The sequence below is a fragment of the Oryzias latipes genome, chromosome 4 (assembly GCF_053564925.1).
Source record: "Oryzias latipes strain Hd-rR chromosome 4, Olatipes_Hd-rR_3.1".
Taxonomy (NCBI): domain Eukaryota; kingdom Metazoa; phylum Chordata; class Actinopteri; order Beloniformes; family Adrianichthyidae; genus Oryzias; species Oryzias latipes.
Window position 1 is genome coordinate 19,018,913 of NC_136240.1, and position 15,917 is coordinate 19,034,829.

The 15,917-nt window shown below is 61.6% G+C and overlaps 1 protein-coding gene across 1 annotated transcript in view; it reads left to right on the plus strand.

The window, feature by feature from the left end:
• LOC144991884 (uncharacterized) overlaps positions 1–14,156 on the plus strand; it is a 32,280-nt gene extending 18,124 nt beyond the window's left edge. Inside the window, exons 4-5 of the mRNA XM_078946011.1 lie at positions 11,665–12,246; positions 13,261–14,156. Of these exons, the coding sequence (XP_078802137.1) occupies positions 11,665–12,246; positions 13,261–14,097 (1,419 nt within the window). The 3' untranslated portion in view covers positions 14,098–14,156. The remainder of the gene's footprint in view (positions 1–11,664; positions 12,247–13,260) is intronic.
• Positions 14,157–15,917: the final 1,761 nt, after the last annotated feature.

Sequence of the window (15,917 nt, forward strand, 5' to 3'; positions counted from 1 at the left end):
AGATCTTGTGAAGAACCGGCGCGAAAGCCACATCGACGAAAAAGGGCCCGAACATCTCGATCCCGACGGTTGCGTGTTCGCCCCGCCTGAGCCACTTGCTGGCGAGGTGCAGCAGGCCATCGTCATTTTTCTGCTCGAGCACAAATCGTTTCAGGTCGGGCAGGTGAGAGCAGACGTGAGCTGCGCTTCGCAACCGGCCGAGTGCCGCCGCACACTGGTCCACCTCTGACAGCCAGGTTCCGTATTCCGCCGCGTCTCTCAGGTGGACGCTGCCACGGATCGAGGCGAGGCAGTTCCGCACCGTGTAGTAATGCGCGGTCTCGTCCCCGTCCTCCGGGTCGATGCCGCGACCGTACCTTGTCTCGTGCGACAGCACGTAGGGGACCATTCGGCCGGACGAAGCCTCCTCGAAGGTGACCGGCCTGACCGAAATGGATGCCGAGACCCCATCAGATTCCTGGTGCACTGGCTTGTACACCAGGGCCCTGCGCAGGGAGCGCGCGGAGGAGCAATGCGGACAGGGGTCATTCCGGCCGTCAGGTTCAGCGTCGACACCGCCGACCGTCAAGTAATCGCAGTCGACGTCCATGGTAAGGGGGGTGGTCGAGTTGAGCCCGCTGCCGGCCGCGTTAAGTATCTCACCGTGTCCCGTCCCACCCCCATAGGCACACCTTCAGAACGCGAAGAAGGAGCCGGCGGCCTCAAGCCGGCGCCTCGATGCCTGGGCCTCCGTGAGCTCACCGCGTGCCTTGCTCAGGCTGAGCTCCAGAGAGCCTTCGTTCCTCACGACCTTTCTCAACTGAGAGATCAGTAGGGATCTCTCGTAAAGCAGGCTCTTGACGGAGATGTCGCCGATTCCGATTAGGCTCTCGAGAACCGCCAGGTCGCTCCTGATGTCAAAGTAGGCGTCGTTCAAGTGAAAATCCCAGCTCCACATTCCGGAGCCTGCCTCGTCGAGAAGCTCGCGCACGTCTTCCACGTGCCCTACGAGGACCCTGTCCCGACCTTCTGAGCTTCGAGGTCTGGCTCGGGAAAGTTCGACGTCCAGCATCCTGAGCGTCCGGGCGCAATCGTCCCCGACGCGCCTGGGCACCAGCAAAGACGCCTTGACAAGCAAGCGACCCACGTACGCTCTTGCCTCGCTCCACGGCTCGCCGTGGCTCACCCCGGGTCTGTCCCGCACGATTTCCACAAATTCCAGCGGCGTAACATCCCTGGAAATCTTTGCGCACATCCCCCTCCACACCTCCATGTATCTCACGTACAGGTCGGTGTAGCGCTCCAGGATCATCCGCAGCGCCTCGCCGTCCGTGTAGCAGGAGTTCAGCGCTTCGCACACGGTCGCCGCCGACGCAGACTCTCGACAGGACTCTCCCTGCCCGGACTCCCCACGCGTGCGATCGTGAGTCCTCCTCGCGGAAAGGCGGACCATTTCTCGGACCAGGTTGTTACGGCCCAGAGCAGCTTGAACCATGAAGTGCAGGCGTTCGTCGCCCGTGTCGACCCTCAGCTCGGGATACCTCTCCAGCACGGTTCTAAAGCCCAACATGAGCTCGGACACCGTTTTCGTGTAGCAGCCCAAGGTCCGTCTGTAGCTCTCGGCAGCGGACTTGCAGTGGGCGTCGTAGGCTTCGCACTTGAGGCACCGGGCAGGCCCTTGTGGTGGATCTCCCGGACCGAGGCCTCCGTCGCTCAGAGAGTCTTCGCGCCGGCGTCTTTCCCGTCTCACGGGTACCCAGGAAATGCTGTACTCGCGTTTGTCCGCGGGTTCGCCCTCAGGTTCGCCTTCGCTGCCTTGAGAGTGCACAGACATGCTCTCTTCGCTTTCGCTGCGCCTCAGGTTCACTAAGGACCTCTCGGATGGAGAGTCCAGATCGAGCGACTCGCCTTCTGTGTACATTTCTACGTCGTCTTGTGGGAACCTTCCGGCTCTGCGCTCGCCGCGCTCCCCTCCGCTCGTCTCACGCTCCCTGCGTTCCACGCTCTCCCTCCGAGCCCTTTCCTCATACCTCCGAAACGCAGACTCCACAGCCTGGACCAGCGTTGCCTGCTGCGATCCGCTGGCATGTCCGGCGGCCCGGCTCCACGCGGAGCAGAAAGTCGCGGTCATGTCCATGGGGTAGAAGCCTTCGGGAGCAGCTCCCTCGAAGCCCGTTTGCCTCCGAAACGTTTGGGAGGGGGCCGTTCGGGGCCAATCGTCCGCATGTGTGATAAGTACATCTGCTACATCTACGCGTGCCTCTGCGCCGGCAAAGCGGAACTCTCGGACGACGAGCTGGCCTACCTGTTCGGGACACGGGGTCGAAACCTGCGAGCCCGCCTTCATCCGCAGTGGCTCGAAGGCTACCGTTTGAGGTGCCGCCACGCATACGAGCAGGAACGTCGGCGGCGCCTGCGCCAGAGCCCCCTGAGCTCCTCGTCGACGCTTTATGCGACGCGGCTGGGTGACGGTGCGCTGATCACCGCCGACGAGGATGGAAGACTGCTGAGCATCCAGCGATTCGCGGAGCCCCGTCCTCCCAGGAGGCTGCGGCCCGCAGACAGCGCATTCGCCGTGTTCAGGGAGACCCTGTCTGTGTTCTCGGACGTGGCCTTCAGGGCGCTCGCAGGCGGTGGGGCCGAGCCCGCTTTGGTGATCTCGAAGCGCTCAGAGATCGAATCGGGCGGCTCTTCCCACTGGTGGCCAGAAACGAGCGTGGGCTACGAGGTCGAGGAGAGGGACGTGAGCGGAGCCGAGGTCGTCCCGGGTATCATCTACGCTTCAGATGGCCTGTCGCTCTACCAGGTGGTGTCTTCTTGGAAGGCTCGCGTTTGCCTCGTCTTCTCGCCCGACTGCCGCGAGGAGGTTGTCCGCACGCTCTGCGCCCTTGCCTTGGGCGACTGCGGGCTGGGGACGCGGTTCGCCCTGCGGTGCGTGCTACCCGGAGAAGGCGACCGCGCGTTCGACCTGAGGGAACTGGAGCCTAAAGATCCTTGGTTCCCGGGGCCCGCGCTAGGCCCCGGCGCCAGCGGGAGGCAGGGATTTCTACGGGAACTGGACGGAACGGCGGAAAGTCGCCACGGCGCATTCTCCGGCCTTGCGGCTCTGAGGGAGGTGATCTCCACGCCACTGGCGTTCTCGGTGCTCGCCGAGAACGACCACGTCGCCGTGCTGAGGCACCTTCTCAGGGATGCTCTGGTGATCGTGCCCAAGTCGAGTCCGAACGCCAGAAGGGGCACGGGCCGCCAGGACACTGCAGGTGTGAGCAGAGGCGGGAAGACGACAGCACGGGAAACCCGGGAGGCCGAAAGCAAAAGCGAGAGCAGATTGAGGACGAGGACAGCTGCGGAAGGCCCGAGCGGACGGCTCACCGAATGGTTTCCCAGCGGGCACTCTGTGCTGGAGATCGAGACAGGCGCGCCAGGGGCGCCCCGCCTGCTGATATCCTCGCCGAAGGTCGTCCGAGGGAACTCTAGATCACCGTCTGCAAGCAGGACGCCCACGTTGCGTGTCTACAGGACCCCTCGGTACAGCGGTGTCATGCCGCAGGGCTTCAGGTCAGAGGCGTACCTCTTCGATCGGGCCGTGTGTCTGATCCCCGGGGGCATGGACGTGATCGCTCCTCCTCAGCTCGACTGCGCGAGCTGCGCGGCAGTGCTGTACGCGCTGGAAGTCTTCGCGAGGCTGGCGGGCCCAGACGTACCGACGAGCCTATGGTTCTCGGGGCCCTTGGAGTGGACAGAGGCGCGGGCACTGGTCCTTTCTTACCTACGCATGGAAAACGCGGGCTTCGAACGAGGTTCCAGGGAAAGCAGCATTCGCTTCGAGGCGAGCGACTGCTCCATTCTGTCGAAGCTCAGGCAGATCGTGTCAGAGCACGTACCTGGCACCTGTCCTCGCCTAGCGAGTCTTGGGCCGTCCGAGTCGCCCGAGCGCCTGATGCACGAGGATTTGGAGGGGGACCTGGCTCTGCTGCGGGGCACCCCGAGCAGGGCGCCGCTCTCGGACGCCAGGGGCATCAAAGAGGCAGATCCGCCGGCCCGCGTGGATTCTCCGTCGATCTGCGAGAGGACCACGGGCCACATCGTCCTTTTCGGGAGGGGGCTCGGGCCGAGCTCTCGTTTCAAGTGGGTCACGATAGGCATACGCACGCTGGGGCCCGCCGACTTGAACATACTGAGGGTCTGCGGGGTGTTTCACTCGAGACGCGGCCGTCACAGGGCCCTCCTGAAGATTCCCGACACGCAGGGCGTGCGCCCGGGCTCCCGCGCATCAGGTGGCGCCCGTTGCACGAGGCTCACCGAGGACTTGCGCGAGATCGCCGCCTCCTCGACTATCCCGCCGCCCGACTGCTACTTTCAGCTGAATTACGCCCCGGAGACAGGGAGGGAACGTATCTGGAGCCGCTCCGGCCACGAACTGGAGCGCTTCCCGCTCACAGCAGACGCCGCGTCCAGCCTGGAACGGGCCGTGCGCAGCGATCAGGCCAGGGGTTACGAGGAGCGCAGGCTGTCGCGCATTTTCAGATCTTCCCGCCGGACGGCCGGGCGTTGCGAGCTGGAGCTGGCCGTAGACGAGCCTTTCGCTCGAGGCCCGTGTGGAGGAGAGCCCCCACACACGCGTTCGTGGCTCAGGTCGCCGGCGGCGGACCGACAGTGCCACAGCGCCATCGGGGACGGAGAGTTCTTCCCCACGGTCGAGGTGGCGAGGGCCGAGAAGGAGTCGAGCGGGAGCGTCTCGGAGGACGCCCTCTCCCATCCCCTGCGTGAATACAACCTGAACCTGGCGGCGAACGCGCGCCCTAAGCGCTTCGCGCTGGACAGGGCCGACAGGTGCCCCGGAGAGTGCGGCTCTGCGTACGAAGCCTGCCTGGATGAGGCTGTGATGCTGGGCCACTGCGCGAGAGTCCTGGCGACGAGGGGGGCAGAGAAGGACTTTGACGTGAGCGCCTGCCTGACTCGCTTCTACAGAGCCGTGCACCCTTGCGTGCCAGAGATGAGCCGGGGTGACGTGATGCTCGACTACGAGTTCGTCCTGCACGGACGGGGCCTTCTGCCCCCGGCGCACGCTCTCCTGGGCCACCTGGCCGAGAGCTGCAGACTGACCTGCCACCCGGCCTGCAAGCTGTTCACGCTGAGCAGGCACAGGGGTGCGTCTGCCTGGACCAGGGGAACGGACGCAGAGGTCCGCCACTCGCGCAGCCTCAGGGTCAACACAATCGGAGCCTTCCTCTGCTCCCGGGACCACAGGCTGGCTCCGCTCCTGGCCAGGTGCTGCGAGCCCAGACCCCTGAGCGCTTCCGAGCTCTGCCCCGGGAGCGAGCTGCTGCCTCGGGGGGATGAGGAAGACCTCCTCCTGAGGGCGTACTCTGAGACGCTGGGACCCGCGCTGGTGTTCGAGAGGGTCGAGACCTTCCCGGGCAGAGTTTCGACGAGCCTGGGGGACTGGAGCTTTCTTAGGCTGGCGAGCGAAGGGGCCTCGAGACCCGAGTCGACGGCGTCCGCCAGACGCCCCGGCATGTCCGTGATAGACGGGCACACGGTGGCGTTCGCTTCTGAGTCTCCCCTGTTCTACCTGAGGGGCAAAGGCCCATTGGTTCAGAGGCTGGAGTCCGTGGCCGTGGTCGCGGAGAACTGTTCGCTGTTCCGGACCGACGCGCTGACGAACGAAGACCCCGCGTGGCCTGCTCCCGAGCCGCTCGAGGCCAGGGCACGCATCAAGTGCCTGGACAAAGCGTCCGCCATCGACAAGATGTTCATGCGTCGGGGGCGCAGGGATCCGTTGGAGGGCTACGCCACGAGCGAGAGCTCCTGGGAAAGACTGAAGGACGCTCTGTGGACTTTTGCCAAAGTCCCGGCCGAGACCTCGCGCCCGAGCGACTGGGAGCGAGACTACCCGGTGTCCCGGAGCTCCAGGTCCGCGGGCCCGGAGGGCGCAGGGGTCGAGATCGTCAGATGGCTCTGCGGGGCTCCGCCGGAGGAGTTCACGCACCACGGCCGCCCCGGCGAGGGCCTCGGGCGTGTGGAGATGGCAGACGGGCACGCCAGGGCCCTGAACCCAAGAGAGTGGAGAGGGTTCGACGTGCTGCGATCGCGCGTTTTGACGTGCCCCTCGGAAAGAAGGTGGACCAGAGGCCTCTGCGTCGTCACGAATAGAGGCACCAGTCGGTTTCAGCGCGAATCTCGCATGCCCATCTCCAGCCTGATCGAAATAGCGGAGCCCGGAAGGTGGTACGCGAAGCCGGTTCCCGAGGACGACGGCCGCGAGCCGGAGGCCGACGGCGAAGAGGAGCTCGAGAGCTGGAGCTTTCGGGCCGAGGTGAGCTCGGCCGGAGAGTTCGCCGACTCGCTCGCGAGAGCCATGCTCTCGGGGAACACTCACGCAGAGCTGGAGATCAGATGCTCGAGACGCGGTCTGTACGGTTACCTGCAGCGCGCGGTGGCTTGGTTCGCGGGAGCCACGGGCCCCTTCAGGAGTCGCGCCGTAACTGTGTACACCCCGGAGGCAGACTCGCAGACTTTCGCCTGTCGCTGGACCCACGCGCTGCCGAGGGACTTGGACGTGCTGAGGAGCAGAAGGACGGGGTACCTGGTGTCACGTCCGGACGGCCCGCGGGAGGACGATGCTATCGCGCTTCTGGTCGAAAGGTCCAAAGGGGTCATACCGGTGAGACACTCTGGCAACTTGGTGCTGCATTCCGAGCCCAGGACCCTAAGGGCCGCAGCGATACGGGGCGATCCCGGCCTGCACGTGCTCGTCAGCGCACCCGAGGACGCCGAACCATCGGAGGAGCAGCAGGAGACTCTGCGAATGCGCAACAAAGATTCGCTCATGGCCTTCTGCGAAATGAACGGAGTGCCTGGGGGGATACGAGGCCCCGAGACCTGGAAGGACCCCTCGCCGTGGTCAAAGAGACAGCCAGGATCGTTTTGCTCAAAGGTGGCCGAGCTGAAGTTCAGGTGGGAGTCGGGAACCGAAGCGCCGCTTGAAGCGCCAGCTCGAGGACCTTGCGAATGGCTTCCCCGTCTACGTTCGAGCCCTCCGAGATGGCAGAGGAGCCCAGACGGTCGACTCGTGCTCAAGCGAGACAGGTTTTGGCATTCGGTGGACACAAAGGCGTCGCTCGTCGAGATGAGGCGCCGAGCTGCCTCCCTGACGCTCAATGCAGAGGCGGGAAATGCACAGGTGCAGACCGAGAGAGCTGAAAACGATGAAGACGAACGGGTAGAAGAGGAGGAGGATGAAGAAGAAGAAGAAGAAGACCAAGATCTAGAAGGGGTAGCTGTGGATGAAGGAGAAGAAGGAGACCCTGCGGTACCAACGCCCGCGCCCCTGAGAGTAAAGTGCGACTTTCGAGAGAGAGGCCTTTCGAGTATCCTCACGTTGAACTCTCGACTGGAAATCGAATTGGTTCCAGACGTCCCTGCCGTGGAGGGCCACGTTTTTTTCGCACCCGCTCCCAACCCGGCCTGGAAAAGGCATTTCGATCTGACGGAAAGAGGCAAGCTCGTACGCTATTACAGACCCTGTTCGTTTTCACCCCTGACGTATCACGTTCACACCGTTTTGACGTTCGGCTGCGGCCTCAGGCCAGTGTTTGAGCACGGATCGGCAGACCCGGCGGGGGATAAGATCTTGGACCTGGTCCTTTGCGCTCTGGCGCTGGGCAACGTGCTATCGACGGACGCGCCCCCGGGACTGTTCGGTGTCACGCTGGTGGTGCGCGGAGGCAGAGGGGAGATGCTGAAGCGCGCCCGAGAGCTCTCCCGTTGCGTGATCGTGACGAAGGCAGGGGCCTACGAGTTCGAAGAACTGCCCGAGAGATTGGACCGCGAGTTGGCCGCATCGCCGTCCTCGTCGAGCTACGGGGCGCGACCCGTCTACGGCGAACCCAGGCGGTTCCTCTCAGAGAGCGGAGCGGCCACGTTCGCTCAACTAACAACCCTCTGGCCTCAGGCGGGGCTCAGGTCAGACGTGAAGCACCCGTCGTGTTCGGGGGACCCGCGATGGATAGGACTCATGGTTTGTCTGGCCGAGTGGCAAGGTCACCGGCTCGTCGCGAACGCGCTGGTTCCGGGCGCCCTGGAAGCCCTGATGGCTCCAGAGATGAAGCGAGAGCCGTGACGGCTCGGAGGTCCGTGGCCGAGCTGTACGACAGAGCCTGTGCGGCGCGCCTGCTGGGCCACGCGGACGCAACGCTGCTAGAATTCGCGAGGACTTTCTCCGAGCCCCGCACGGCCGCCTCGACCCCAGCGGACCCGGGCGGAGAGCGAGTGAACGAGTTCACCCTGTGGCTCGCGGTGCGAGGCATAGAAGAAGGAGAAGCCATCGCCAGGCGGCCGGGCCAACCCCTCACGTTCTCCGAAGCCCTGGAGGTGTACGCGAGGCTGAGCAGGGAGTTCGGCACAATCTCGACCGAAGAGTCGTTGCTCGCGCTGGACTCTCTCAGGGACTTTTTCGCGTTGGTGCTGCGCTACCCAATGATTCCGAGGCTGGTCGCAGACACCAAGGAGTGCCCTGAGTGCTATTTCGAAACCGACATTACCCTGGACACTTGGGAAGAAACCAGGAGAATGTTTTCCTGCTGCCACTTCACGCTGAGGCACGAGGGCGCGGAGCCCCCCGTCGACCCGGACTCTGCCGCGTCGGCCGCGCTGGACTTGGGCAACAGCGAAGGCTTCGGGGAGGTGGCCGGGGCCAGGCCGAGCGGAGGCGCGTTTCCCGGGACGGAGCGGCCCGCGGAAGGTACGGGTGGTGGCCCGAGGTCCGTGAGGTTCCTCGAGCAGCTGGAGTCGATCAAGCGGCGGGACGAGATGGACAAACAGATAGCCCTAGGGAAAGAAGTGGTTCATCAGCTCCGATCGTACGTGCGCACGCTGGAGGAGCTGGAAGCCCCGAGGTACCTGAGCACCCATCCCGTGCGCTGGCTGCACCGCTTTTACGGTTCGCTGAACAGGAGCCGAGAAAGGGCCAGGCTCCTGGCAACGCGTTGCCCCGACCCGGCGAGGGAGGACTATCGCACGCGAGCGGGCCTCGAGGTGGAGCAGCTCAAGCTCTCTTTGGCCTCCGTTGCCTCAACGGGTACCAATGACAAACTGCTCTCATACGTGTGCATGGCCTCGCTGGACCCTGTCCGCAGATACACGGACAGGTACAACGGGACGGCCGAGAGGATCGTTCTGTTCAAGCACCTGGTGGCGTCGGGGCTGTCGGTGGAGACCTCGTGGAGCCTGGTGAGGAGCGTGTCTCGGGTAGCGAAGGTTCCGCTGATCGGAGCGACTTTGAGCGAGGGAGTGGACAGACAGCTAAAACACACGACAAGACCCACGTCCTATAACAGAAAGATCGCTTCTCTGGTCTGGCTGTTCGCTCACATCACATCGTACTGCACACTGCGCAAGCTTCCTCATGGATACGTGCTCATGGGAGACTCGCCCGAGGAACTGTCTCGGGACGGGATCTACGTGTTTGATGACGACCACGTTGGATTCAGGCTGTCTGCGAGAGGACAAAGAGGATCGGACTCGGCCCAACCCGTGGCCTCAGCCCACGTGCCCTTCGAGCGCATCGCGGAACTGCTTGCGATGCGAGATCGCGTTTGTGAGATTTTTCGCCGATAGGCTGGCGAGGGCCAACCCAGAAAGCTCGTACGACGCTTTGGTGCGATTCGGACACGCGCCGTTGACCGCCCTGGTCAACCTCCAGTGGAAGAGGGAGGCGCTGCAGAAGCTCAAATCGGATCGTGCTCTGCGATTCTTAGAGCTGCCTCTGGAGAGCGCGGCCCTACGGGAGCAGGACGCGTCCGGCCACGTGGAGACGAGAGAGGCGAAACGCGCGAGGCGCAAAGGGGTGGAATGGAAGAGACCTCTGTGCTCCAAGCGAAAGAAAGGGAGGAAACTGAAAGAGAAGAGATATGGGGATGTCTAAGGCCCTCCTGTGTCTTTGTGCTGCTGTGGAACGTGTGCGAGTTGCTGGTTCTATGTTTGTTGTTTTGTTTTTTGTTTCGTTGTCTTTCGTTTCATCGTTTCTTTGTATCATTGGGGTGACATGGTTGGGAAAATAAAGCCGATACACCAAACCTGAATTTGAACAAGCGCTGTTTTGTTTTTTTTTCCGTTCTTTTCTTAAGGGGGGATGAAGGGGTAGAAAAGATGGCAAGGCATGCAAACCAACACATCAGACACATTTTCGTTGGAGATTTTATTGAAGGTAGCGTAGGTACAACACAGCAGAGAAACAACAGCCACGAGGTACAATGTTCAGCGTGAGATGCGAAGACATCGGACGAAAGGTAGCATGTCGTCATCCCACGCGGATTTGTCTGGATCGCTGCGACGAGGGCGACTCGTCGCTCACGCGGATTCTCTTCTCCTCGACCCTGCCTCTGTGGACCTCGTAAAAGCCCGCCGGAGAGGGCATCCCCCTTTTGCCTCGGGAGCGGCATCGGAGCGCGTTTCCATTTTCTCCGAGCGAGGCTCGGACTGGCTCGCGGCCCTTACTGTGGCCGGGAGGCATTTCAGCTCGCTGCTCTGACCCGATAGAGAAACGTAGTCGTCCAAGGCGGCCCTCACGACCAGTGGCAGGAGTCTACCCGGGTCGGCGTCGGCGAGCGCTCTCTGAAACTGAGGCCGTTTCACGTGCAGGTGGACGTTGGTAGAGAGCATGGACCACTGGTTGTGCCTGGCGAGGGTCTTGTCGAAAAACATGAGCACCAGGGTCCTGTTGTCGAACATTTCGCTCAGCACGGCGAGTTTTAAGTAAGGGAAGAAGCAAAGAGAGGCCATGATCACCAGAGTGTAAAAGCCGTCTCTCCTCGAGTGCTTGTCGCTTTGCTTGTTCACCATTTTCTTCACGAAGCGCTTGATCCTAGCTTCGGGTGAGCAGAAAAGGGTGGACACGGCGGCTGCGCTTTTGAGAGCGGCGTCCCTCACCGTTCCCAGATCTCCTAGGTCCGCTCGGACCCGCTCGCCGACGGTCCGGAACTCGATACAGCCCGCGAGCCTGAACACTCGAGAGGTCCATCGGCAGCGCTGCGACGGGACTTGACCCTCTCCGCGCTCAACGGTCCGGTACTCGTCTGCAAATTCCCGCGTGAGGATGGTGGAGAAAAGTGCAATCATGGCCGGCAGGCAGGATTTCAGCACCCGCGCCGATACGCCGCACTGGTCTTCGACCCACGGACCTCCGCGAGGTCCGCCCGTCCGCGGGTCAACTTCCAATGCTCCGTAGCCCACCGTCGCCTCCGTCCCAGAGTACCAGGGCCCCCTGAAGTCAGGGTCCTCCCTGCGAAATGCGGCTAGCCCCACCACGGGGCAGGAAAATTCCCCCGACGCCGAGGCGTAAGAAACTCGGGCGGCCATAGCCCGCACGAGGGCGCAGTCGAATCCCGAGCACGAGTGCTTGCTGAGGTGCGCTGAGCATACGTAACAGCCCGGGATGTATCGGTCGTCAAAAGCGCATTCCTCCTCCACGCAGTGGCTCACCCACTGCGGATCGTCTATTAATTCTGAAGGCCAGCGGTCCATCGGCGCTTCCCTTAGCGTCTCTCGATTCTCCTCCTCTCCCTTCGTATTTCCCTTAGCGTCTCTCGATTCTCCTCCTCTCCCTTCGTATTTCCTTTCTCTGTGTTCTTCTCCTTTCCCTTTTCTTTGTTCCTTATCAATTTTTATTGCCTCTCTTCACAGGCGAGCAGGGGACAGAGCGCCGACCTCATCCTGGTGGACGAAGTAGGCTTCGTGAATTCCAAGGTGCTTCTGGCCGTCCTGCCCAACATCGCGTTCAGAGGACGGAAACAGGTTCACATCACCAGCCACGTCAACAACACGCCTTGGCTGAACAAGGTCGCGGACATCCGCGACGACCGGGGAGGCCCTGCTTACCACGTGGTGTCTCAGAGTTTCAAATGCGCATACCACGAAAGGGATCCGGGGCTCACCTGCTGCTGCCTCGGCGTCTACTGCCCGCAACACATTTCGGTGGACGGGCAGCTCAAGGAGCTCATGAACATGGTCTCACCCAAGGGTTTCGAGAGCGAGGTCACAGGCAGCAGCAGCACTTCGTCCGAAGACATCAAGACCGACACCACAGTCCCGTTCGAGGCTTCCGTCATCAACAGGTTCCTGTCCAACAACTGTTGGGCCCTGGAAGATGTGGCCCGATCGATCGTGACCAGGGCTTACTTGTGTCTGGACCCAACCTTCGGGGGAGGTTCCAGGTCCTGCGCCGGAGTTTGTTGCGCCGTGGAGATCGCTGGAGGCAAGCTAGTGGTAGGTCTCCCGCCCACGATCGGCGCCTCCCTCCTCTGTCCCCCCTAAACCGGACACCAGAAGATCTCTAAAAACGTACCCGTAATCGGGAGCCGGCCCGGGAAGAGCTCGCTCCTCGGGCCCGGGCTTCACGTCCATCAGGGTGCAGATGTACGCGCTTACGCGGTTCTCGTCCTGCACGCTGAGGGAGGTCTCCGCATCTGGCACGGAGCACGAGATGAGCTCCAGGGCCTGTTCCCAGACCCCGCACTTGCAACTCCCCGCGCTATGCCCCGACAGCTCCATCAGCCAGCCCGTAATGGCGAGCGCCACCACCGTGTGCAGAGAGGCCACGTTCCGGGAGCTGGGCTTTACCAGGGCCAGGTACTTAAGGGGCCCGCCGCGCACAGACTCTGCAGAGGCGAAGGCAGAGAGAACCATCTCCTCATGCCCACGCCACTCATGCTGGCTCATGCAATCGTGCACAAAACGTCTCGGCACGCTGTTTCCGAGGGCAAGGGTCACTGCCTCCGAAAGCTCCACAGGGACGCGCGGGGCCGAAGCCAGAGCTTCTCGCCCCGAGTGCTCGTTCCTCGAACTCAGCACGTAATGAGAGACGAGCGAGTCTGTCACCAGTATTCTCGCGGGCGAGAACGACACCACCTGACTGTACGCCGTCCTCAGTTGCCCGATGTCCATCTCGACGAACAGGTCCATGTTGCGGCGGAACGAAGCGAGGGCTACCATGAACTCGTACCGGGAGAGCAGCAGCTCCCACGGCATGCGCATGAGGCTCAAGAGTTGTCTTCGAGCCCTGCGGCACGCGGGACAGAAAGACATGTTGACAAAGCGTAACCTTCGTCTTACTCGAAGGGTGATATTGCAACAAGTGATGATGATGATGATAATGATGACGATGATGATGATGATTAAGAAGCGGAATGTGATCGTGTTGAGCAGCCAGCGGTTTCCTATGTGCAATTCGTTTTTCGCCACAAAGTACCTAAACCTGCTTTCTCCCCCGTCTCTTTGCAGATCATGTCACTGGACGAGCTGGAGATACGTGACCTAGATCAAGTCACCAGGGTGTACGCGGCCCTTTTGAGCGCTCACGTCAGGCTGCTCAAAGTCCTTTTGCCCTCAGCGCACTGGAAAGAGGTGCCGGTGGTTGTGGTGTTTGAGCAAAACACCTACGTGAACGCGCTGGCCGACCTGAAGGAGCTGCTCGAACACGCTCTGGCACGCGCTGGCTTCAGGGTTCTCTTTTACAGCAAGTGGTCCCAGGTCAACTCCAGGTACATGCTGGGGAAACACGTCAGTGCCAAGACCAAACTGGCCATGGTGCTCAGCACCGTGTCCGCCATAGAGAGGGACGATCTGGGCTACTGCGAGTGCGTCATGTCCCTCGGCTGGGCCGTGCTGGCCGAGGCTGTGGGGAAGGGCAGAGCCGTGGAAGCCACCCTGGGCGTCTCTCGGGGCGCCGGCTCCAGCACGAGAACCGGCTCCTCCATGGCCGTGCACATGTACAGGAGGTCGAGGAGCGGTATCAATTTGGCCACGGACGCGACCGCTCGAGCTCTGGAGATCCGAGACACCATCTCCCTACCCGACAGCAGGTTGGCCGACAGGTTGCACGCAGAGCACGGGAAGCGGCTCTTGGGCAAACTGAGGGAGGAAATGGCTGCCGTCTCGATCAAGGAGTCAGCCAAGGGCGGCGGGGGGACCGTGGTCACCGGAGGCAAAAAGTCCAAGGGGGGCGAATACACCAGGGACGACGTGCTCTCCGCGTTTCTGCTCCTTTGCCACACAAGAGACGAGATTCACGGGGGAGAGAGCTCCGTGAGAATATGCGGAGAGGTTCATTGTACGTGAAATGCAGCTGTGTTTTGTTTTGTTTCACCTCAATAAAATGAAAAGGGAAAAGGCTCAAACGCTTGCTGTTGCCGGTGGTCACGTTTCTTTATTTCATTTTATGTCCCCCATTTCAAACTCCCGGCGTTAGGGTTTCGAACCCATGCTCCCCCTAAACCTTTCACTGCACGAGCGTCGGGAGCTCTCGACAAACCCAAGCACACTGGTTATCAGATAGCAGAACCTTTATTGAGTCTCATAAGATAAAGATGGTAGCGAAAATGTGAACAGACACACACACAGCAAGCAGAACTTCAATCGTCGTCTTCAAACACGACGCCTTTAGGCTCAGAGAAGAGGGGGAAGGAACCCGGATCGAACCAGTATCCTTCTTCGTCGATGGCCAGGCCCAGTCCTCGCATGTGGTCTACAACGTCTGGGTGGTGCCACCGGAGTGCTGGGTCGTAGCGATCATAATTTTCTATGCTGCTGTCTTCATCATCGTCATCGGAGGAGCTGTAGATCTCGCTTCCCGATGAATCGGACGGGGGCTCGAAATCGATCCGCGGCTCTGCGATCCCAGGGTTCGACGAGAGCTGGAGGTAAAGGACGCTGTCCGGTTCGGCCTCGGTCTCCTCAAGGCCCGAATCGCCGTCATACTCCGAGCGGGCCATCTCTCTGGGCGAGAATACGGGAACAACACCGTCTCCTTCGGGACTGCGGGCCGTGGTGAACGATTCAGTGTCCGTTGTGACCGTGAAGGACGATGCCCTGGTGCGCGTCACATCCGAGGAGTACAAGTCTTGTTCTGGAGTGGTTGACATTGCTGCAGTGGCGGATGGGCTTGTTGTATCAGACTGCTTTCGTGTGAGTGTACGCTCCAGAAACAGACAAGTAGACAAGACCGAGGCTTCGTCTCTTCGCTCTTATGCTGCTTATGGGCTCAAGTAGACGGGAAAGGCTCGTCCGACCTCGTTCATCTCCACGGAACATAGACCGGAGCTCTGAGGTGTAAAGTGGTTCCGATGAAAATGGGTAGAAAATGAAATAAAATTTAAAAAAAATTTATTACACACACTCTAAATTTCTAAATTCAGCCCCATTGCCTTGCGCTTGTACGGGTGCTTGCTGCGACGCTCAGGACTTGTTATCTCGGCAGCCCCACGAGTATCCATCCTCTTCGCTGTCGTACTCCGATGGACCTTTCGAATCCGTGACTTCCTCGTCACCACAATAGATCGAACGGATTCCCCTGGCGAAGAGGCGCTCCACGGGTTTCAGGTCTCGACGGACTGGAGGGGGGAAGCCAGGCCAGCGTCTTTCGGATGGGTCGAGGTCCCAGTTAGCCAGACTCGGGCTGACGGGGCGAGCGGCATGGCGGTGCTGGACTTTCACACGATCCGTTGCCCCGAGCCTGAGGTTGCCAAAGCTTTCCCGCAAGCGGTCTCGCTCATCGCCACTCTCGTCGTCCTCGGTCGATCGGTCGCCATCCTCGCATCTCCGCCCCGAGTTCAACCACCCCCCGGCCCTTCGATAGTCCCCGACGTCCGGGATCGTCTCTCCCTGGGGCCGGCTGTCTTTCTCGCGCTCCAAGAGCTTGCGTATCACTTCATAGTCGTGCCGCGACGCCTCGTTCTCATCCTCGTTGTCCTCCTTCCCCACCACCTCGTCCTCCCGTTCGTCCTGTTCGGAAATCGTGTCCTTCACGCACAGCTTTATCACGTCTTCCGCCGACTCCCCCAATATTCTGGACTCGGATTTCGAGTAGGCGTACCACCCGGCCCCGTCCGGGCGCTTGCGCACCTGGTACTGGACCGTGCAATCTCTGCCTCGCACCCACA